The sequence below is a fragment of the Oncorhynchus clarkii genome, chromosome 15, assembly GCF_045791955.1.
Source record: "Oncorhynchus clarkii lewisi isolate Uvic-CL-2024 chromosome 15, UVic_Ocla_1.0, whole genome shotgun sequence".
Lineage (NCBI taxonomy): Eukaryota > Metazoa > Chordata > Actinopteri > Salmoniformes > Salmonidae > Oncorhynchus > Oncorhynchus clarkii.
The window spans coordinates 36546168-36571595 of NC_092161.1; the positions used below are offsets into that span (position 1 = coordinate 36546168).

Below are 25428 nucleotides of genomic sequence, written 5' to 3' on the forward strand. Positions count from 1 at the left end.
CTACGGCCTCATATAGATTAGCAAGCAGAGATTCCTGATTAAATATCATGAGGTAAAGGCCCAATATAGGGGGAAATTAACTGTTGTACTAGTCAGAGGAGAGAGTAGACCTGATGTGTTTCACTGATAATAAAACATCAGTGTGCCGAGCGGCCTGCTTGTCAAATCCTGCGCCCTTCATACGCAATGCAGAGATTGGGAAATCTGAGTGAGATGCAAATTGGAACCCGCTAAGATGGACAAGCGTCCCTATTAATTCACAAACCCAAGATGAGGGGAGTCGCAGGGCGCTGTCCACACATTACCCACTCATTACCCACTACACCTCCCCCCACCCACCCACCCACCTCAACCCTTCCACACTCTCTCCTTTTTCCTGTCTCACTCATTCCCTGCTCTATTCTTTCTCCACCTCACCCATTCTCCAAACAATCCTTTTTACCGCTCAACCCTTTCCACTCTTTCCTTTCACCTGTCGCTCGACCTGCAGTCTCCTAGTTCTCCTCTGCTGCCCAAGCCTTTATCAATCCGACCGACATGAACCGGTGTATTCTCTCTGTCTCTCTCTCTCTCTCGCCCTCTCTCTCTCTCAGACGTGGCGTGCTCGACAAGGGGCTATGCGAAACCTAACACCTCTCGCTACTGTACCACCTCCTCTCAACAGGGAGTCTAGCTGACAGCAGGATGACTTACCTGTCTATGAAAGGCTAATGCGAAAACCCCAGAAGCACTTTTAGGAGGAAAAGGGGGCCCCTTATCAATAGTGATAACCTGGCCTGCGTTCCAAATGGCAATCTATTCCGATAGTGCACTATATATGGAAAACTCAGAACTCAGCAAATTTAGAATGTGTAAAATGGGGAGGGCTGCCAAACTCCAGTAGCTTCACCCTTAGTTTAAGCTTCCCAGACACTAAAGATTCCCAGCGCTGCAGGGATATGAACACATTACTGTCCATGAGTATCTCTACAATGCTCCTTGTTATCTTTAAGATTTCATCATGTTATCATTGTTCATGTATTAATAACAAAGTTGCCTAATGGTGCCCTGGTCGAAAGTAGTGCACTATATAGTGAATATGGTAACATTTCCAACACAGAGCTTGTCTTGGCTATGTGAGTGAGTGAGTGAGTTTTCCCCTGCATTGGCCAGCAGATGGGTGCTGTCTGCAACGTCCTGGCACTCCTGCAGTGCTGTAAGAGATGATGTATGTGTCCCAAATGGCACCCTATTCCCTATATGGTGCACTACGTTTGACCACGTTCTACAGGGCTCTGGTCAAAAGTAGTGCAGTACAGAGGGAATAGGGTGCTATTTGGGACACAGTCATGAAGAAAGACTCAAGAACCCAGCCATTATACACACAGCAGATGGGACATTCTCCCTTCTCTATACCCAGCTCTCATTAAAAAGCCAAACGACATATAGGGCAGTTGGAAAGTACAGGGATGTTTTCTAATTTACCACCAACAAGAAAGGTGACTCCTAGTGCAACAGATAATTAAGCTCTGTTTAATTTGGCATGTAAACAGAAGAAAATGACACCATCTGAGAACTCTCATCCCAGAGACCTTTACTGTTATGGAGATGCAGGAGAGACATTTCCACTTTACTATATATGTGTGTGTGTGTGTGTGTGTGCAGGGGAAGGCAGGTAATCAATACTGATTCGAGGTTAGGACAGATGGCGTTTTGGAGAGGAATGCTCAGGAGTCATGTATCCCAAATGGCACCCTATTTACTATAAAGTGCACTACTTTGACAAGGCCATTCTATAGCGAAAATGGTGCCATTTGGGATGTAGCTGAGAACGTATACAGAGAGTTCTTTGGGAGAGGGGGTGGGTGGTGATAGGAGGGGCTGTGCCATGCGGTCGGCCCACATGACTCAGTGGGAGTCATCACCACAATAATTACCTCGCAGTCTAATCTGTTTTTAAAACCTGCTGCTGTTTCAATGCTTTAATTACCCACAAGTGTTGGGGAGGAAGATTTGTGAGACCAACGCATACAGCAAAGAAATGGTGTGGCTTTTGCATGTGTGGGGGAGGTTTGTTTGTGTCCGTGTGTATACCTGTGCATACACACATAACATTTCAATCGCAGTTAAACTGAAAAAAAGGAAATGGTTCATTTCATCCATAAATGTAGCTGCATCTGAATGTTTACCCAAGACACTTGAACTTGTTTGACATTCATGTATTGCACAGATTTTGATGTTCGGCGTCTGTTTGACAATTAAGCGTTTCCTCATTTTAAAGCTGCAACTTCAGTTAGAATGGCACTCAGGAAGCCGGTTTTACTGCCCGTAGCCTGAAAACAAAAGTATCTCCTCTCCTCCTGAATCTCTTCATGGAGGTTGTGAAGGTGGTTATGCATGTACAATCTCAGGGTGGAAGAATAAAGGGAACAGTCATCCACAAAAGAGGTCATAGTTATTAGACATGGATTTTTTGTCTGTGAAAAATCTCCCTTGTTTACGTGATGAAACCGAAACTGTCATTATCTACAGGTGCTTGGCTGTCAGCCCCATCAATTATGCGCAGAGGGTACCAGAACATATAATTGGTTCTGTTGCCAAAAACAGTTTCAAATTGGCATGTCACTGGCCTACACACTATACCCCATGAAGTCAAATTGAAATTATGTTAACTTTTTGTAGAATATTTCAAAGATAAATACAAAATGCAGAGGACGAGAGGTCAGTAAAGTACTAACGATCAATGGAAATAGTGTTTTTTCTGTAATATCAATAGGTCAGAGACATGGGAGGAATTTCAGTCCGCTAGCTACATGACAATTTCTCATTGGTCCAAATTGTTTATACGTCGAATCTGAAATAGACTACTTGTTATTTGCCATTAGCCCAGATTTATTGCAAGGAATTCTACTAGTAACTACTAGACCCCGTCTTACATCCCATCTCAGCTTTTGTACATATGAAATCGAATGGAATATATGTGAACATGATGGTTAACAACTTTGCAGTAGATTTTTTATTAGATACGGGTCCTGTAGATACAGGTGCAGTAATCACTGTATTGTTAGTGTTGTAAATACTTTTGTAGCTAGAAACAGCTGATTTTTTTATGGAAAATCTACATAGACTTACAGATGCCCATTATCAGCAACCATCACTCCTGTGTTGCAATGGCACATTCTGTTAGCTAATCCAAATTTATCATTTTAAAAGGCTAATTGATCATTTTAAAACCCTTTTGCCATTATGTTAGCATAGCTGAAAACTGTTGTTCTAATTAAAGAAGCAATAAAACTGGCCTTCATTAGACTAATTGAGTATCTGGAGCAGCAGCATTTGTGGGTTCGATTACAGGCTAGAAACAACAACCTTTTGTCTGAAACTCGTCAGTCTATTCTTGTTCTGAGAAATGAACGCTTTTCCATGCGAGAAATTGACAAGAAACTGAAGATCTTGTACAACACTGTGTACTACTCCCTTCACAGAACAGCGCAAACTGGATCTAACCAAAACAGAAAGAGGAGCGGGAGGCCCTGGTGCACAACTGAGCAAGAGGACAAGTACATTAGTGTGTCTAGTTTGAGAAACAGACGCCTCACAAGTCCTCAACTGGCAGCTTCATTAAATAGTACCCGCAAAATACCAGCCTCAACGTCAACAGTGAAGAGGCGACTCCGGGATGCTGGACTTCTAGGCAGTCCAGTGTCTGTGTTCTTTTGCTCATCTTAATCTTTTATTTTTATTGGCCAATCTGAGATATGGCTTTTCCTTTGCAACTCTGCCTAGAAGGCCAGCATCCCGGAGTCGCCTCTTCACTGTTGATGTTGGTGTTTTGCGGGTACTTTTTAACAGTTTTCAGCTGTACTAACATAATTGAAAATGGGTTACGATATGAAACAGACAATACCATTATCAATTTCTATTGGTCCAATGAAGGTTGATGAGGGTTGTCGATAGGCTCCTTTGAACAACCTATTTTACGATTGTGGAACTTTGGATATGGAACCAGTGTGCTTGACAGGTGTTGCCCCACCTTGCACAAAACAATATCCCATTAGCAAGAAAGCTATGGCCGGTACTAAACTATGGCCGGTACTGGAGACTCCTGACATCGTCATACAACGTAGCACACCATGTAATGTAGCTACTCTGATGCTTCCTCCAGATACCACATTACTTGAACATGACTGTTGTGAGTTAGTTTTGGATCAGCTCTCTGATGGGTTAATTAAGATTAATCCGTTGGAAAAGCCTGAGTTTATCTTATACACAGACGGTTCTATTATTGTGGAGGGGGGTGAGAGGAAGTTAGGATGGGAAGTTACTACAATGGACAATGTGATAGTGACAGGCAAGTTAGATTTGAGGAAAGCAGATGTTCACTTTGTGGGTGACAAAATGCTTACCTATTGCATACAACTCTCAAATTTTTTTAAAATGACAAATTCATAAAAAATGAAAAGCTGAAATGTCTTGAGTCAATAAGTATTCAACCACTTTGTTATGGCAAGCCTAATTAAGTTCAGGAGTAAACATTTGCTTAACAAGCCACAAAAGTTGCATAAACTCACTCTGTATGCAATAGTGTTTAACATGATTTTTGAATGACTACCTCATCTCTGTATGACACATACAATTATCTGTAATGTCCCTCAGTCGAGCAGTGAATTTCAAAACACAGAATCAACCACAAAGACAATGGACGTTTTCAAATGCCTTGCAAAGGACACCTATTGGTAGTTGGGTATTTAAAAAAAAAATAGACATTGAATATCCCTTTGAGCATGCTGAAGTTATTAATTACATTCACGTTGTGTATCAATACACCCGGTCATTGCAAAGATAAATGATTCCTTCCTAACTCAGTTGCCGGAGAGGAATGTAACCGCTCAGAGATTTCATTATGAGGCCAAAAGTGACTTTAAAACAGTTACAGGATTTTATGGCTTTAAAGGGAGAAAACTGAGGATGGATCAAGAAACATTGTAGTTACTCCACAACAATAACCAAATGACAGAGTGAAAAGAAGGACGCCTGTTACAGAATACAACTATTCCAAAACATGCATCCTGATTGCAGTAAGGCACTAAAGTAAACCTGCAGAAAATGTGGCAAAGAAATTGAATTTATGTCCTGAATACAAAGCAGTATGTTTGGAGCGATTTCAGCACAACATTGAGTACCACTCTTCATATTTTCATGCTGCATCATGTTATGGGTATGCTTGTCATCAGCAAGGACTAGGGAGTTTATGATAAAAATTAAACAGAATAGAGTTAAGCACAAGTCAAATCCAAGAGGAAAACCTGGTTGTCTGCTTTCCGACAGACACTGGGAGACAAATGTACCTTCCAGCAGGACAATAACCTGCACCATAAGGCTTACATGGATTTGCTTACCAAGACGACATTGAATGTTCCTGAGTGCTCTAGTTACAGTTTTGAATTAAATCGTCTTGAAAATCTACGGCAAGTTTTGAAAATGGCTGTCTAGCAATGATCAAGAACCAACTTCACAGCTTGAAGAATTTTAAAATAATAATGTGCAAATATTGTACATTACAGGTGTGCAAAGCTCTTACAGACACCCAGAAAGACTCACAGCTGTAATCATTTCCGAAGGTGATTCTAACATTTATTGACTCACGGGCGTGGATACTTATGTAAATGTGTTATTTCTTTCACTTTGTTAGTATGGGTTATTGTGTGTAGATGGGTAAGAAATCAAATATATTTAATACATTTTGAATTCAGGCTGTAACACAACAAAATGTGGAATAAGTCAAGGGGTATGAATACTTTCTGAAGGCACAACTATGCAACCATAATATAATAATGTAAAGTGTTGGTTCCATGTTTGAGCTGAAATAAAAGATCCCAGAAGTGTGCAATATGCATAAAAAGCCTATTTTGTTAAAAGCTTGTGCACAAATTAATTTACATCCCTGTTAATGAGCATTTCTCCTTTGCCAAGATATGCCACACGGGTCAGGTGGATGAATTGTCTAGAAGCTGATTAAACAGCATGATCATTATACAGGTGCACCTTGTGCTGGGGACAATAAAAGGTCACTAAAATGTGCAGTTGTCACATTAAATGTGCAGTTGCCACAGATGTCTCATGTTTTGAGAGAGCATGCAGTTGGAATGCTGACTGCAGGAATGTCCAACAGAGCTGTTGCCAGATAATTGAATGTTCATTTCTCTACCATAAATCAACTCCGGCGTCATTTCAGAGAACCGGCCTCACAACCACAGATCACGTTTAACCACGCCAGCCCAGGACCTCCACATCTGGCTTCTTCATCTGTGGGTTCGTCTGAGACCAGCCACCCGGATAGCTGATGAAACTGAGGAATATTTATGTCTGTAATAAAGCTATTTTATTGGGAAAAAGTATTTCTGATAGGCTGGGCCTGGCTCCACAGTGGGTGGGCCTATACCCTCCCAGGACCACCCTTGTCTGCGCCCTTGCCCAGTCATGTGAAATACAAAGATTAGGGAGTAATGAATTTATTTAAATTGACTAATTTCCATATATGATTTCCATATAAATGTATATTATTCAAAGCCGTCTATATACCACCACAAACCGATGCTGGCACGAAGACCTCACTCAACGAGCTGTGTAAGGTCATAAGCAAACAAGAAAATGCTCATCCAGAAGTGGCGCTTCTTTTTTTGCTGAGTTTATGAACATGCAGCAATCTTGAAATTGTTGCATGTTGTGTTTATATTTTTGTTCAGTATAGTATGAGCCAGCCTGTCATGAACCTAGCCAACCACCTGCAACATAGCTGCACCCCCGGGTGGCTTCGCTCTCATTATATTTTATGACAATATTTTACCTATGCAACATAGCTACTGGACCTCGGGGCTGACAATCATTATCATATTGCAATACTGCAGGATCTCATGTAGGCTCCAAAATCTCAGAATCAAACATGTAACTTTGTAGCAGCAGAAGATCATGGGCCAATGATCTTGATGGTGAAGCCAGGACTGATTAAGAATCATTAGCAGCGCGGATGCAGAATTGGGTGGACCATAGCTCACAGCTAGCCCGCAGCGCTGATGAAAGAACCAGAGCATTGATGAATTCCAGTATCTTGACATTAGTTGCCAGCAAAAATGTTCAACAGAGGTTTGCCATGTTCCGCTTGTGCTCAGCATGCAGGTAGCATAACATGAAAGAGAGGACAAAGCAGTGCTAGATCTGGTGCTGATGACTGATGTTATATGCTAATGCATTCATCTAGGGTTATATGAGAGTGTGGCAGACAGGATACAGACAGGGTGGGATGGACAACCGCAGAGGTCGATGAACACCCTGCGGGTGAAGAGCCGTCAGTAGAGCTGTCGAGAGCACCCCAGTACATGCTGACATTCCACTGCAGAAACCTGAGTCAGTGACGGCTGAAAACAAGCAATGATACAAGTAGATTGTTGCGCCACCAAAACAGCCAGATCAATAACAATAGAGTGGTCATCATCCAACTCCTAGTGGGACCAAACATATATGGAGATCATCACTGGTGGAGAGGGACGGTGTATCACCATGGGTGTAGTGGACACAGTGCCAGCGGGATCTGAGAGGGGGAGAGCTGCTAGAGGCTGTGAATGTAGAGAAGACACAGTAGCGGTCATGGGTTCAGTGTGGCTGGAGAGAAAAGTAGTAGCAAGAGGCCTGATCTGAGGCTTGGACGCCGGGGTGGTAGTGATGAACCGAATGTGGCAATAGAGGCAGCAGGGGTGGGGAAACATTGGAGGAGGTGGTCCATCCAGGGGGGGGTGCAGCCGTAGTCAACCGACCGGAGAGAGGGTGAAGTAGATTAATAGAAGAAAAGGGGCATGAAGAAGAGAACAAAATAACGAAAGAGAGATAACAATCATGGCTGGGCGGACGACATGCAATGACATGAAGATTACATATATAAAGGATATAGCCAGTCTGCAGGATGACTGTATGTGGCCAAAATATGGTTGAAATTATGGCCTGCCATCACATGGACTGTGGTAAACGTGACCCTGGACAAAAAATGTATGATGGCTTAATAAAATGTGGAAATTAAAAAATAATTATAGGGAAAAGGCTTACAACAGATGTTTTACACGGCAAAATGTAGCTTGCGGCTATGTGGTGAGAATGCCAGCACATCTAATATTAAAAGGTCTACGGAATTGGCAGACATATGATATGGAACAGGAACTATGTAAAAATGAATTACTGTTTCTGCAATGGATTATTTGCTGGGACTCGGATGAGATGGTTGGTGGCATGGGCCCCATGGGTCCACTGAGGAGCGGGCATGCAGCTTGAATGTGGTGCATTCAGCGAAGCCGTGGATAGTCGGGGAAAAATGCACTTGGGAGAGCTCGCTGGGAAAGGACCACAGATGCCCTGAGGTGAAGCATATCCTCAACTTGGAGCTGGCCAGCTTGGCAGAGAGGAAATGTTGTGAAAGCAGGTGCACTATATTTGGACACCCCTTCAAATTAGTGGATTCTGCTATTTCAGCCACACCCGTTGCTGACAGGTGTATAAAATTGAGCACACAGGCATGCAATCTCCGTAGACAAACATTGGCAGTAGAATGGCCTTACTGAAGAGCTCAGTGACTTTCAACATGGCACCTCCATAGGATTGTCAAAATTCTGCCCTGCTAGAGCTGCCTAGGAGCAACAATGGTGCTGAAGCAAGTAGAGTGTAAATATTGCCTATCCTAGGTTGCAACACTCACTACCATTATCCAAACAGTCTCTGGAAGCAACATAAGCATAAGAAGTGTTCGTCGGGAACCGAGAAGCTGCACACAAGCCTAAGATCAACATGCGCAATGCAGTGGCCGGTAAGCCAGGCTCCCCCCAAAAATGACCAATTCAAAAAATGTAAATACAGAACATACTGTAATTGATCTTTCGTCACTCTGAGCTTCATAATTTTTCTTAAATTTACAAGAGGCTGAATGTATCTCACAGGGGAAAGCATCTTAGCAAGTGAAACAGCGCCCCTCAATCTCTTTACGTGTAGGCCATCTATATGATGCAGCTTGGTCCAAACAAGTATTACAATGTTGCCACCATAGCAAGGGAAGCCAGCCAGCATCTGGCCTTTCTTGACAAAACAATGAATTGCCAATCAGCGTTGAGCTAAACTGAGCGAGCTCAACTGTGAAAGGTCCTGGCGCACCAAACAAAAGTGTCAAAAGAAGCCAGCTTTCAAATCCCATTGAGAGCATACATCATTGACAGAAAAACTTGAATTGTTGCATATCTTTGTGTTGTTGTCCTCTGGTGTGTTGTTGTGTTGTTGTCCTCTGGTCCTCTTTCCTAAATTAGCCATGGATGGAGATAGGGATTTGGACCTGTGGTTTTACTTAATTCTCTGTACTGGCCAATTATTATATTGGCAATTCTGATCCAACCATTCATTCATACATTGTTGTGCCCCTGGCCTGAGAGAATGGAAATTCAATATGTACAGTAGCTAGATGTAGAAGGCTAATGTTAAAGTTGCCCATGAATGGAAGTTAGGTTAGCGAGCAAACATTTTTGATAGGTAGCATAGGACAACAAAAAATACAAGTGTGTACTGTATGACAGAGTGATACACTGTTTTGTCAACTTGAAATAGAGGATAGCATTGCCGTTTCTCTTCAAGTAGGGTGAGTCAACATGTTTTTCTACTTGCATGAATGTGCACACACACACAGAAATCAGAACCACGGACCGCCACATCATATTTAGCTTACGTTGATTCGACTAAATTGTTTTTGTTATCATTTAGATGTCACTGTATTAGACTAAGCAGAGGTGATTTGATGATGTTGAAATTGAAATGGTGTTGGAATAGTGGAGGCAGCTCCTGCGGTAATTGTCTGTGTTTCTAAATCAATAGTTGATTTTTTTAAACCTTTATTTAACCAGGTAGGCCAGTTGAGAATAAGTTCTCATTTACAATTGCGACCTGGCCAAGATTAAGCAAAGCAGTGCGACAAAAACAACAACACAGATTTACACATAGGAAAAACAAACGTATAGTCAATAACACAGTAGAAAAAACACAATAGAAAAATCTATATACAATGTCTGCAAATATAAGATTAGGGAGGTAAGGCAATAAATAGGCCATAGTGGCGAAATAATTACAATTTAGCATTAACACTGGAGTGATAGATGTGCAGATGATGATGTGCAAGTAGAAATACTGGGTTGCAAAAAGAGCAAAAATAAATAACAATTTGGGGAATGAGGTAGTTGGGTGGGATATTTACAGATGGGCTGTGTGCAGGTGCAGTGATCGGTAAGCTGCTCAGACAGCTGATGCTTAAAGTTAGGGAGGGAGATATAGGTCTCCAGCTTCATTGATTAAAAAAAAATAATTCCAGTTATTGGCATCAGAGAACTGTAAGGAAAGGCGGCCAAAGAAGGAGTTGGCTTCTCAGCAGCGAGCTGAGATAAGGCGGGGCATTACCTAGCAAAGACTTATAGATGACCTGGAGCCAGTGAGTTTGGCGACGAGTATGAAGCGAGGGCCAGACAACGAGAGCATACAGGTCGTAGTGGTGGGTAGTATATAGGGCTTTGGTGACAAAATGGATGCCACTGTGATAGACTACAGTACATCCAATTGGTTGAGTAGAGTGTTGGAGGCTACTTTGTAAATTACATCGCCGAAGTCAAGGATCGGAAGGATAGTCAGTTTAACAAGGATATGTTTAGCAGCATGTGTTAAGGAGGCTTTGTTGCAAAATAGGAAGCCAATTCTATGTTTAGTTTTGGATTGGAGATGCTTAATGTGAGTCTGGAAGGAGAGTTCACAGTCTAACCAAACACCTAGGTATTTGTTGATGTCCACATATTCTAAGTCAGAACCGTCCTGATTAGTTATGCTTGTCGGAGGTGCTGGTAGCGATTTGTTTAAAAGCATGCATTTAGTTTTACTAGAATTTAAGACCAGTTGGAGGCCACGGAAGGAGTATTGTATGGCATTGAAGCTCGTCTGGAGGTTTGTTAAAATTAACACAGTGTCATAAGAAGGGCCAGAAGTATACAGAATTGTGTTGTCTGTGTAGAGGTGGATCAGAGAATCACCAGTAGCAAGAGCGACATCATTGATATATACAGAGAAAAGAGTCGGCCCGAGAATTGAACCCTGTGGTACCCATGACCAGCTCGGAAACCGGATTGCATAGCGGAGAAGGTACGGTGGGATTCGAAATGGTCGGTGATCTGTTTATTAACTTGGCTTTCGAAGACTTTAGAAAGGCATGGCAGGATGGATATAGGTCTATAACAGTTTGGGTCTAGAGTGTCTCCCCCTTTGAATAGAGGGATGACTGTGGCAGCTTTCTAATCTTTAGGGATCTCAGACGATACGAAAGAGAGGTTAAACAGGCAAGTATTAGGTGTTGCAACAATTTCGGCGGATCATTTTAGAAAGATTGTCTAGCCCAGCTGATTTGTCGGGGTCCAGATTTTGCAGCTCTTTCAGATCAGCTATCTAGATTTGGGTGAAGGAGAAGCGGGAGGGGGGCTTGGGCAAGTTGCTGCGGGGGGTTCAGAGCTGTTGGCCGGGATAGGGGTAGCCTAGGGGTAGGTGGAAAGCAAGGACAGCGGTAGAAAAATGCTTATTGTAATTCTCGTTTATCGTGGGTTTATCGGTGGTGACAGTGTTTCCTAGCCTCAGTGCGGTGGGCAGCTGGGTGCTCTTGCTCTCCATGGACTTTAGTGTCCCAAAGCTTTTTGGAATTTGTGTTCTGAAAATGTTGAAAAAGTTAACTTGCACTACCATGCTGTATGCAATATGCTTTGTGGACTTCACTGGACAGAGGTTGCTATATGGTTTTGTGACAAAAACAAAGGTGTGGTTAAATTTATTCTGCCACTGTGTCTTCTTATTGTCTCTACCTTTATGTTTGGACACACCTACTCATTCCAGGGTTTTTCTTTATTTTTTAAAATGTTCTACATTGTAGAATAATAGTGAAGACATCGAAACTATGAAATAACACATATGGAATCATGTAGCAACTGATCCTTGTTGAGTTGCTAGGAAGGCAACTACAGTAGTTAAGTGTTGAGTTCAAGTCTGGTCCTCTCTCCTGATATAAAAATAATAAGTTAAACCCTTAACACCATATTATGATGCATACAAATGCAGATGTGTTTGAAAACAAATTGATAGATACGTTTTCCAATTAACATTAAGCTCATTTGGTACATATATAATTTCTAAACAGCATTACATTGTCTCCCATCTCTACTTTCCTTCTGCCAATGGTTGTGCAAAAAATATGTCATTTTGGCTATGTGAGAACAGACCTTACAACAAAATGTTGTCTATCAATTTAAGGGAGGTGTAAAGTTAAGAGACTTTTCTATTATTTTTGTTTCCATCCTCTCTGCCTTGCCCTGTGTGCAGCCGGGACAGATGACAGAGCAACAGTACAGTGTTATGTGTTTGACCTGCCCACTCCTCCGCTATCTGAAGTTTGACATCAGCACAAGGCTGATGCTATGAAACGAATGCAGTGCAAGTGCTCTCAAGGCAAGGCTCCGTCTCTCCCTCGCTCTCTCTTTCTCGATCTGTCTCATTCTCCCTTTTCTTCTCTATTCCTTCTTTCTCATACTCTTTCTCCCGGCCCCCCCCCCCCCCCCCCCGTTATCTCGATCTCTCCCTTACTCCCTCATTCAGTTGTATTTAACCATTCACCTCATCATTTACCACATTACAAGGAGAAACATCTGCGAGTAAGCATTTCCTTCAATCATATTTGTGTTCATCTGGATAGAAGAATATATTGCAGTTTCACCGGGTGCGAAGGCATGTTTTAATTGAACTATTATATTAGTATGACTATTCAAAACAATCATATTCTAAAAGTACCCAACGACAATCCAGCTGCTGCTGGTTTAATGACTGGAGGTACAACTGAGATGTCAGACAATCAGCGTGATTACCACACAAATAGCACTTTGATTGAAGAGCAATACAGGAGGGTGCCAGCCTAAAACCATTGACAATGGAATAGGCCTACACATGCTCACACAAGTCTAACATAGGGTAGTTGGAGATAGTTTGCTACAGTAGTTGGACTGTATATTATGGTTGAACCACTCAACATTGGCATCAAAGGCCTTATCAAGCAATTGAACCTGAAGCTTGTATTATTTACATATCATTGCAAAAACTAATCCGTCGTGATCATTAGTCTATTTATGTGTTAGAGATGGATTTAGGCCCTTTGTAAAGTGACCAAAGGTGACCATCAAACTATCTTTCCTCCTGTCAACATGAATTGAGATTTGTTTTTAAAAAGTATGGTGATGTCTTATGACATTAACTGAGTTGTTGACGTGTGCCAAGCATGTAGAATGTACAGTGTGTTCTGAAAGTATTCAGACCCCTTGACATACCACATTTTGTTACATTACAGCCATATTCTAAAATGTATTACATTGGTTTCTTCCCTCATCAATCTACACACAATACCTCATAATGACAAAGCAAAAACAGGTTTAGAAATTTCAGCAAATGTATTAACAAAAAATGAAATAATACGTTTACATAAGTATTCAGACCCCTTACTCAGTTCTTTGTAGAAGCACCTTTGGCAGCGTTTACATCCTTGAGTCTTCTTGGGTATGACGCTTCAAGCTTGGCATACCTGTATTCGGGGAGTTTCTCCCATTCTTTTCTGTAGAGCCTCTCAAGCTCTGTCAGGTTGAGTGGGGAGTGTCACTGCATAGCTATTTTCAGGTTTCTGAAAATGTTAGATCGGCTGTTAGATCGGATTCAAGTCTGAGCTCTGGCTTGGTCACTCAAGGACATTCAGAGACTTGTCCCGAAGCCACTCCTGCATTGTCTTGGCTGTGTGCTTAGGTTCGTTGTTCTGTTCGGTGGTGAACCTTCGCCCCCTGGTCTGAGGTCTTGAGTGCTCTGGAGCAGGTTTCATCAAGGTTCTGTCTGTACTTTACTCCGTTCATCTTTTCCTCGATCCTGACTAGTCTCCCAGTCCCTGCCGCTGAAAAACATCACCAAAGCTGATGCTGCCACCAGCATGCCAGGTTTCTTCCCGACGTGACTCTTGGCATTCAGGCTGAAGAGTTCAATCTTGTTTATCATGGTCAGAGAGTTCTTTAGGTGCTTTTGGCAAACTCCAAGTGGGCAGTCATGTGCCTTTTACCAAGGAGTGGCTTCCTTCTGACCACTCTACAATAAAGGCCTGATTTGTGGAGTGATGCAGAGATGGTTGTCCATCGGGTACTCACCTCCCTAGCCAAGGCCCTTCTCCCCCGTTTGCTCAGTTTGGCCGGACATCCAGCTCTATAAAGAGTCTTGGTGGTTCCAAACTTCTTCCATGTAAGAACGATGAAGGCCACTGTGTTCTTGGGGACCTTCAGTGCTACAGAAATGTTTTGGTACCCTTCGTCAGATCTGTTCCTCAACACAATCCTGTCTCTGAGCTCTACGGACAATTCCTTCAACCTCATTGCTTGGTTTTTGCTCTGACATGAACTGTCATCTGTGGGACCTTATATATACACAGGTGTGTACCTTTTCCAAATCATGTCCATTCAATTTAATTTACCACATGTGGAAACATCTCAATGATGATCAATGGAAACAGGATGCACATGAGCTCAATTTTGTGCCTCATATCAAAGGGTCTGAATACTTATGTAAATAAGATATTTCTTTTTTATTATTAATACATTTGCAAGCATTTCTAAAAGCTGCATCACTTACATGTAGTGATGGTTTCGAAATAAGCGGATTAATAAAGGATTCTTCTAAGTGTATTTTAAATCCATGTATTTAATGTTTTAAAGGGATTTTGCTGATTATTGTCACGTTCTGACCTTTTTTTATGTCTTTGTGTTAGTCTGGTCAGGGCGTGAGTTGGGGTGGGTAGTCTATGTCCTTTTTTCTATGATGCATTTCTGTGTTTGGCCTGGTATGGTTCTCAATCAGAGGCAGCGGTCGATCGTTGTCTCTGATTGAGAATCATACTTAGGTAGCATGTTCTCCCCATTTGGGTTGTGGGTGATTAATTTCTGTTTAGTGTCTGTTCACCTGGCAGAACTGTTTTGTTTTCTCTTCGTTATTATTTTGTGTAGTGTTCAGTTTGTTCAATTAAAACATGACGAACACTTACCACGCTGCATTTTGGTCCTCCTCTCCTTCCACCAACGAGAAGCATTACAATTATCCCCCAAAGTGTGACATCTATGACTGTATTAATTCCAAATTCTGAATTTGTTTATGTCATCGCAACGGATGGTAAGGTTAAAGAGAGCTAGTTTGCCTTTGATGCTTGTCAGATCTTATACAGTGCCTTGGAAAAGTATTTCCTAAGTTTTTCCTATTTTGTTGCATTACAACCTGTAATTTAAATTGATTTTTATTTTTATTTCATGCAATGGACATACACAAAATCGTCCAACTTGGTGAAGTGAAATGAGAAAAATAGCATGTTTCAAAAAATTATGCAAAATAAAAAATGAAAAGTGGTGCGTGCATGTGTATTCACCCCCTTTGCTATGAAGCCCTTAATACAGATCGGGTGCAACCAACTACCTTCAGAAGGCATATAATTAGTTAAATAAAGTCCACCTGTGTGCAATCTAAGTGTCATATGATCTGTCACATGATCTCAGTAGATATATATATATATATATATATGTTCTGAAAGGCCCCAGAGTCTGCAACACCACTAAGCAAGGGGCACCACTAAGCAAGGGGCACCACCAAGCAAGCGGCACCATGAAGACCAAGAAGCTCTCTAAACATGTCAGGGACAAAGTTGTGGAGTAAGGGAGTACAGATCAGGGTTGGGTTATAAGAAGATATCAGAAATTTTGAACATCCCACAGAGCACCATTAAATCCATTACTAAAAAATGGAAAGAATATGGCACCACAACAAACCTGCCAAGAGAGGGCCGCCCACCAAAACTCTCAGACCAGGCAAGGAGGGCATTAATCAGAGAGGCAACAAAGAGACCAAAGATAACCCTGAATGCTCCACAGCGGAGATTGGAGTATCTGTCCATAGGACCACTTTAAGTTGTGGACTCCACAGAGCTGGCCTTTACAGAAGAGTGGCCAGAAAAAAGCCATTGCTTAAAGAACAAAATAAGCAAACATGTTTGGTGTTCACCATAAGGCATGTGGGAGACTCCCAAACATATGGAAGAAGGTACTCTGGTCAGATGACACTAAAGTTGAGCTTTTTGGCCATCAATGAAAGCATTATGTCTGGCGCAAACCCAACACCTCTCATCACCCCGAGAATACCATCCCCACAGTGAAGCATGGTGGTGGCAGCATCATGCTATGGGGATGTTTTTCAACGGCAGGGACTGGGAAACTGGTCAGAATAGAAGGAATGATGGATGGGGCTAAATACAGGGAAATTCTTGAGGGAAACCTGTTTCAGTCTTCCAGAGATTTGAGACTGGGACACAGGTTCACCTTCCAGCAGGACAATATCCCTAAGCATACTGCTAAAGCAACACTCGAGTGGTTTAAGGGGAAACATTTACATGTCTTGGAATGGCCTAGTCAAAGCCCAGACCTCAATCCAGTTGAAAATCTGTGTCTTAAAGATTGCTGTACACCAGCGGAACCCATCCAACTTGTAGGAGCTGGAGCAGTTTTACCTTGAACAATGGGGAAAGATCCCAGTGGCTAGATGTGCCACGATTATAGAGACCTACCCCAAGAGACGTGCAACTGTAATTGCTGCAAAAGGTGGCTCTACAAAGTTTTGACTTTGGGGGGGTGAATAGTTATGCATGCTCAAGTTTTCATTTTTTGTCTTATTTCTTGTCTGTATCACAATAAAAAATATTTTGCATCTTCAAAGTGGTAGGCATGTAGTGCAAATCAAATGATACAAACCCCCAAGAAAACTATTTTAATTCCTTGTTGTAAGGTAACAAAATAGGACAAATGCTAAGTGGGGTGAATACTTTCGCAAGCCACTGTAGCTATGTACACTTCAAATCAAAGTTTTTGTACTCTCAATATACCACAGCAAGATGCCATTCTAGTGTATGACTTGGTCAATAATACATTTGTGGGTGTGTTGGATGTCAAAATTAATTTTTAAAAATGGTGGTGGAAGACCCACTTTGTAATATAGGATTCAGTACTCACATACTGTAAGCTCCAGCAGCTGAAAGCTCTTAGACGCCATCTCTTGGTGGGTTCCTTGACTCCCCCGACTGCGGCAAAACTCATGTCCTATGTGAGTCACTGCAGTATAGGTCCATTCTGGCTTTATACAGTACATGGATCATCAGATCTCAGTGGGCACTTTTATACAGCAAATATCAATAATGAGTCCCATATGACACCCTATTATTCCATACACACTATTAAGGAAATAGAGTGCAATATATCTCTCTGACCTCACAGGCACAGACAACTTATGAATAAATAAAGACTCACCACATCCAACATTATCTGTTTTTAGAACAAGAATGTATGGAGATGGAGGCCTCTTTTCTGCATTGAAAGTCATCTATTTGAAATACTTTCCCTCTGTGTGTCAAGTAGGCCGGGTACAATTTATTTTGAGGGGATTTAAGGAAGTTAAAACTCATGAAACGTAATTAATCCCTCTATATCTCTCTCTCTTCCAGGAAAGACAGAATGGTCACCATAATCAACTCCAGTTTCTGGTAAACTACAAAAGTCATTGTCCGCCCATTTTCTACTCTAGACCCTGGCTGTTCCATGATGTAAGTGAAGCTTGCCTTGATTCTCCTCAATTGACAGTTAGACCATGAACCTTAGAGACTCTATCGTTGCACGGACCAGGCCTTCCCCAGTTTGGATTTAGCACCAGCCTCATCTATCCATCGAAACCGCCAGCCACGAGAGGCTGCAGCGGTGACCGGTGGTGGTGGCGGTGGTGGGAGGACCTTCACACATAGCGTAAAGCACGCTGGGATATTTTTCCCAAAAACACACTGAGGCACCACCATGAGGAAATCCACCACCTCCTGTCTTTGTCACATACTGGTCTGCCTTTGCTTCATCCAGAGGTGCTATGGGGCTAGCCATCATATCCCAGCAGACAAAGTGACCATCGCCAAGAACCAGACCAAACTGGCCAATGGTGAGACAGAAGTGCACCACAGGCCTAAACGTGGCTGGATCTGGAACCAATTCTTTGTTTTAGAAGAACACATAGGACCGGACACTCAATACGTTGGAAAGGTATCGTATTGTTTTGCCCTACTTCACAGTATGTTTGTAAACAACAGCTTATTTCATTCCAAGGAAACTTGGCTCTGGCTGTGTCTCAAAAGACACACTACTGTATGTCCAACATGGTGCACTACTTTTGACCAGAGCTCTAGAGGCCCTGGTCGAATGTGGTGTGCTTTTTTCTGCACGGCAGATTTGTCTATTGGAAATACATTGCGGCAGTTACAGGTTCTATTCATAAGGGGATTTGCCTTGTTGGTAGTCTGGATGCTTTTGTTCTGTCTAATTATGTTGAAACCAAATGTGCATCCAAAATAGCACCATTTTCCTTATATAGTGCCCTACATTTGAACAAGGCCTGTTAGGGCTGGGGTCAAAAATAGTGCACTATGTATGGGATAGGGTGGCATTGGGTTTGCAGATTCAATCTCACTCGTTAATTTTGTTAAGACAATAAGACGTCTACTCTGTCCAAGTTCTTCGTATGAGTATGTGTCATGTTTTATTCAGGATTAATCAACAAGATCCTTTACACCGTCTGTCTAGCACTTTGGGAAAATCTAATTAGTATAATGAAAAAAAATAAACATCAAAATTTGTCGGGGTAAGCTAGAGACTGCCATGGCAGAGCTACAGCGGTTTTTGTCACATCACAAAATCAGGATTCTCGCAAATAAGTCTATCGTTTTGCTCTACGATACTCACAAGCTTCACGGGACTTACTTGTCTCAAGTTGCTGACACCGGCGTCCCAACTCCGAATAGGTCTTCTCACAAAAAGTCAAGTCTTAGCGGTTTAAGCTACAAACTAATATGACTCCGCCATCAAAAGCTGAGAGACTCACGAACATTAACCTGTTCTCTGTTTCATATTCACGGGACTCGTCTGAAGCTAACCCGGTACAGACCGGTAAAAAAAGGAATCAAAATGTATCGGCTTTTTTTGGGACTAAGGTTACACATGGAACCTTTTTTTTTTATGTTTATGCTTCCTTTATCTTTCAGATGCATGTCAGACACCTCAAACCATACTTCCCTTTGATAAATGTTTAGTCTATCTGTTTTGCCATGAATGTGTTATTCTTCTTAGGGAAGATTCAATTGTGAACAGAGCTTTTTACAGCAACCTCTCAGTTACAAAAATATAACATATTTGTTTGTTTGAATTAACCCTAGTACCAAAATTGAGTCATGTTACACAGGGGCTCTGTGGATGGCTCTTTTTTACATAGTTAAAGTGTGAATTGAATTGAATGTATTTGCCAATTTATATAAAACGTATAGCCTACTGCTAATATATACATAAAAAAATTACATCTGAGCTACATGTCATACCAGCTATGGGCTCAGACTGTCACATCAGACATTATGGATGTCACAAAGACTGAGAGGCAGGCACTAGAGATGACTGGCAGTCGTAACCTTGTGCTCAGAGGGCAAGAGCAACCCAGCAGGTCTGGTCTGTGTTCGCTATGGTGACTTTCTGTTACTTAACCAGTTTCCCATGGCTTATTTGGTATGTCCTCAGCTTACAGATTGCCTGGCCCCCTTATCTCCTGAAACGTGGAAATGTGTTTCTCCGCTGCAGTGATCATTATTCTAGGCACTCGGGCAGAAGCTAATCCCTTCAACCACACTCAGAGAGAAAGAGAACGAGGGAGTTGGAACACTCCTCTCTCTCTGACTGCACGCACATGTGTGTGCATTTCAATACAGAGACGGGAAAATGATGTGAAATGAAAAAATACAAATATATATAAAAGCAAGAGAAGTCCAGAGAGACAACAGATAGAGGTGGAAAGAGAGTGAGAAAAACACAACCTAACCCCTCTAATATCCGCTAAATATGATTACTCAGCATCACCACTAAGTTGTTTGTTATGATCACAGGGATGACAACCAGAAAGCAAGGCTATATCACAGATGCCTGAGTAGTAGTGTTAGACCAGGGAAACACATATCTTTATAGGTGTTATTTAGTGATGAAACATGGCGTTGCTAACGCTATAAGATGCATGAGTGAACCGAAAAATCCCCAAGGTGCCACCAAAACATTCTCTCAGCATTTCCTGTGGTTCTGTCTGTATTATTGCAGCTGACTAACTGAAGTAGTACAAGGGTATTATGGAATCGAACATCCTGATTGAAACGGCGTTGTTGTTTAATTGCAGTTTTTCAGTTTGTCACTAATTGCATGAAAGAATAATTACTTCCGTGGATTATATTAACATTACATAGAGCTACTGCTCATCCTTTGATGTCTCTGATTGGCTGGCTGTCTCTATCATGGTTAATAGATAATGGGCACTCTTCTTTTCATCCCTCTACCTTAGAGAGAGTTACGGTTGTGTGCCAAAAGTCACTTTATCCCCTTCAATGTGCACTACTGGTCAAAAGTACTGCTCTAAGTAGAGAATATGGCGCCATTTTGGACTCAGATAACATGGTGAGGAAAGCAACACAAACATGAACAGCTAATTCTTTCTGTATTATAACCGGCCGTTAAAAACAGACATACAAATTATTAGACATTAATTTGACACGCCACATTTGGATGGAGAGAGATTATGTTTCTTGATGGCAGGAGAGAAACTTGCCAACATTTAATTATGTAGTTGTGGGATTGGTGTGCCATGTCCTAATGTGGCTAGGAGACAGAATGACCCTTAATTAAGCCAAGACAGGAGGATTCATTCGTCACATTCAAACACTATATTGTTCTCATCACTGCGCTTGGTAAAAAAAAATGCCGACACTAGCAAGCTGCAAAGGAGGAGCGGAAGGAGAGGTTTCTTGTGTAGGATTAGAGAGAAATTAGAAATGGCGTCTTTTTGCAGGCACTAACTCTGGACAAAGCCTGTGTGGAAATGAGTGATGTTTTTGTAGGGTTTTTGGATAAACGTTGAAAAAATGTTCTTTTGAGATCTTCATCAGCTAAAATCCCTTTTTGTGACTTTTGAAGCTTTAATGTAACTTAAAAAAGCAGATGAAGTACATGAAGGAATCATAAATTAAATTGTATTGCTTGCATAGACGTTTAGCAGATGTTATTGCAGGTGTAGTGAGTGTTCCAAGCTCCAACAGTGTAGTAATATCACAACAATACACAACAATATACATAAATCTAAATGCAAAAGAATGGAATTAAGAAATATTAGGACAGAGTTAGGAGTATACAGTTGAAGTCGGAAGTTTACATACACTTAGGTTACAGTCATTAAAACTCATTTTTCAACCATTCTACAAATTTCAATTTTCAAAACTATAGTTTTGGCAAGTCGGATAGGACATCTACTTTGTGCGTGACACAAGTCATTTTTCCAACAATTGTTTAGAGACAGATAATTTTACTTATAATTCACTGTATCATGACTCCAGTGGGTCAGACGTTTACATACACTAAGTTGACGGTGATTTTAAACAGAAAATTCCAGAAAATGATGTCATGGCTTTAGAAGCTTCTGATAGGCTAACTGACATCATTTGAGTCAATTAGCCTTTGTACCTGTGGATGTATTTCAAGGCCTACCTTCAAACGCAGTGCCTCTTTGCTTGACATCATGGGGAAAACAAAAAAAGACATCAGAAAAAAACATTGTAGACCTCCACAAGTCTGGTTCATCCTTGGGAACAATTTCCAAACGCCTGAAGCTACCACGTTCATCTGTACAAACAATAGTACACAAGTATAAAAACCATGGGACCAAGCAACTGTCATATTGCTCAGGAAGGATACGCGTTCTGTCTCTTAGAGATGAATGTACTTTTGTGCGAAAAGTGCAAATGAATCCCAGTACAACAGCAATGGACCTTGTGAAGATGCTGGAGGAAACAGGTAAAAAAAGTATCTATATCCACAGTAAAAACGAGTCTTATATCGATACAATCTGAAAGGCCCTCAGCAAGGAAGAAGCCACTGCTCCAAAACCGCATTAAATAACCAGACTACGGTTTGCAACTGTACATGGGGACAAAGAATGTACTTTTTGGAGAAATGATCTCTGGTCTGATGCACCAAAATAGAACTCTTTGGCCATAATGACCAATGTTATGTTTGGAGGAGAAAGGGGGAGACTTGCAAGCCGAATAACACCATTCCAACTGTGAAGCACAGGGTGGCAGCATCATTTTGTGGGGGTACTTTGCTGCAGGAGGGACTGGTGCATTTCACAAAATAGATGGCGTCATGAGGAAATAAAATTATGTGGATATATTGAAGCAGCATCTCAAGACATCAGTCCGGAAGTTAAAGCTTGGTCGCAAATGGGTCCTCCAAATGGACAATGACCCCAAGCGTACTTCCAAAGTTGTTGCAAAATGTCTTAAGGAAACCAAAGTCAAGGTATTGGAATGGCCATCACAAAGCCCTGACCTCAATCTTATAGAATATTTGTGGGCAGAACTGAAAAAGTGTGTCCGAGCAATGAGGCCTATAAACCTGACTCAGTTACACCAGCTCTGTCAGGAGGAATGGGCCAAAATTCACCGAACTTATTGTGGGAAGCTTGTGGAAGGCTACCTGAAACGTTTGACCTAAGTTAAACAATTTAAAGGCAATGCTACCAAAAATGTGTATGTAAACTTCTGACCCACTGGGAATGTGATGTGAGAAATAAAAACTGAAAAAAATCATTCTCTCAACTATAATTCTGACATTTCACATTCTTAAAATAAAGTGGTGATCCTAACTGACCTAAGACAGGGACTCTTTATTAGGATTAAATGTCAGGAATTGTGAAAAACTGAGTTTAAATGTATTTGGCTAAGGTGTATGCAATGTTCCGACTTCAACTGTATGTATATATCATTAAAACGTTTCCTGTCACTTAGAAATCTCCTTGTTTTTGAAAGAAAAACTTTTTTTTGTCCATTAAAATAGCATCAAATTGATCAGAAATACAGTGTAGACATTGTTAACCTTGTAAATGACTATTGTAGCTGGAATAACATATTTTTTTATGGAATATCTACATAGGCATACAAAGGCCCATTATCAGCAACCATCAATCACTCCAGTGTTCCAATGGCACATTGTGTTAGCTAATCCAAGTTTATCATTTTAAAAGGCTAATTGATCATTAGACAATTATCATTAGTCAATTATGATAGTACAGCTTAAAACTTTGCTCTGATTCAATAAGCAATAAAACTGGCCTTCTTTAGACTAGTTGAGTATCAGGAGCATCAGCATTTGTGGGTTTGATTACAGGTTCAAAATGGCTATTCTTGTCCTGAGAAAATAAGGCTATTCCATGTGAGAAATTGCCAAGAAACTGAATATCTCGCTTTGTACTACTCCCTTCACAGAACAGTGCAAACTGGCTCTAACCAGAATAGAAAGAGGAGTGGGAGGCCCCGGTGCACAATTGAGCAAGAGGACAATTACATTAGAGTGACTAGTTTGAGAAACAGAAGCCTCACAAGTCCTCAACTGGCAGCTTCATTAAATAGTACCCACGACACACCAGTCTCAAAGTCAACAGTGAAGAGGCGACTCCGGGATGCTGGCCTTCTAGGCAGAGTTCCTCTGTTCAGTGTCTGTGTTCTTTTGCCCAGCTTAATCTTTTATTTTTATTGGCCAGTCTAAGATATGGATTTTTCTTTCTGATTGGCATTACCTGTGTATGGAATATTTTGTGCTTCAGGAGCCGGTGCATCCCAGCTTTGAAGTACGTACATCAGAGTTATTCTGCAGCTGTTCCAACAGCCTTAACTCCTCTGGCTGTTCCAGCTGAGCTCTTCTCACAACCTGTAAAAGGAGATCATCAGAAGGATTACCAAGGGTTAGTGGTACCGGAGCAATTGCAGAGAAGACTGACACATTTGAACCCCAATCATGTAACTTCGTAGCTTCTGATTGGAAGAAATGCTTCTCGCTCTTATTGTGTAGAAACCAGTAGCAATTGTGTGCGATATCAATCTGGACACCACTGAAGTACATGAAATCAGTTCCCAACACGACAGGAAAAGCAAGGTTCTTGGTATGTAGAATAACTGAAGGAATCATATAGGAGCGGTTACACAGGCGGAACTCTACCTCACTCCATCCAAGTGGTCGTTTAGCCTCACCATCAGCCAGATATAGTGGACCTTCTGTCCACGGCTTCAAGTTGTATTGTGGACCTTTAATCTCCTTCCACGGTTTCTCATTATGCAGTGTTTAGGATGACCCGGTGTCCAGGATGGCTCTTCCTGTCCATGGGCCTATGGACAGGGGTCACACCAGTTGGTGCGGTATTAACTGAAAGGAAGTGGATGTCGACGGAGGGAATAAGCAGTGACTCTTGGGGTTTCAGCTCTGGTCAAATCACCCACAGTAGGATGGTCGTTCTTTCGAAGGGAGTTAGGTCTGTTGGCCTGTTGTGACTTCTGGTTTCTGGAAGGGTTTACTTGATACTGACTTGGACATCTGGCTGAAGAATGTCCCTTTTTGCTACATCTCCAACAGAAAACGGGAGGGTTCTTGGCTGGAGACTCTGGCTGTTGTTGATGGTCTGGCTTGGGTAACTGTTTCTTTCTCTTTTCATATTTATGTTGGCATCCTCTGTCCTTCTCGAACTGCTGTCCCAGTCGAACTAGTCCACCGACAGTGGTGACTCTTTCTCGGAGTTGACTGGCTAGTATTGGGTTGATGTTCTTCAAGATCAACTTAATGACCTCTTCCTCCTCAATGCCAGGTTTCCACATTCTGCACGGGGAGTGGTGACCGTATGCAAAGTCACGGATACTCTCTTTCTCTCTTTGCACTCGATTCCTGACTCTGTCAGCCAACTCATCGGTGTAGTCCTCAGATAGAAATGCAGAGGACAACTTGGCCTCAAAGTCAGCCCAGGAGGTAGTGGTGAGACGTGCCACATCCCACCAGTCTCGAGCTATCCCATGTAACACATTCCTTAATGTGGCAAGGAGTTCTTCGTCAGCCAGGGGATTGAGGGCAAGAAAGTCACAATATTTTCCAGATACATTTTCCAGATACATTAGAAGATCAAAACTGTCATCACAAAGGTGGGAAATTGCCATTTAATGGGCATCGCCCCCACATGACGTCTACTCAAATCACCATGAACAAGAGAGCTAGGAAGGGTTGAGGAAGTAGAGGGTGACGGAGTTATCAGACCATGAAAATTAACACCAGGATGCAAGGTGGATTGCATCCTGCAAGGGGTGGCTGCAGTATGGCCTCGTCTCTCCTGAAGTGCCAGCTTGCCTCTCAATGGTCTGAACTG

At 41.8% G+C, this 25428-nt stretch overlaps 1 protein-coding gene across 3 annotated transcripts in view; it reads left to right on the forward strand.

Annotated features, from left to right (window-relative positions):
• Positions 1 to 25428, forward strand: part of LOC139367232 (cadherin-18-like) — a 390933-nt gene that overhangs the window by 199825 nt on the left and 165680 nt on the right. For all 3 annotated transcript variants that reach the window (XM_071105455.1, XM_071105454.1, XM_071105456.1), the window contains one exon: positions 17633 to 18212. In XM_071105455.1, coding sequence (XP_070961556.1) covers positions 17976 to 18212 — 237 coding nt within the window. In that variant the 5' untranslated portion in view covers positions 17633 to 17975. The remainder of the gene's footprint in view (positions 1 to 17632; positions 18213 to 25428) is intronic.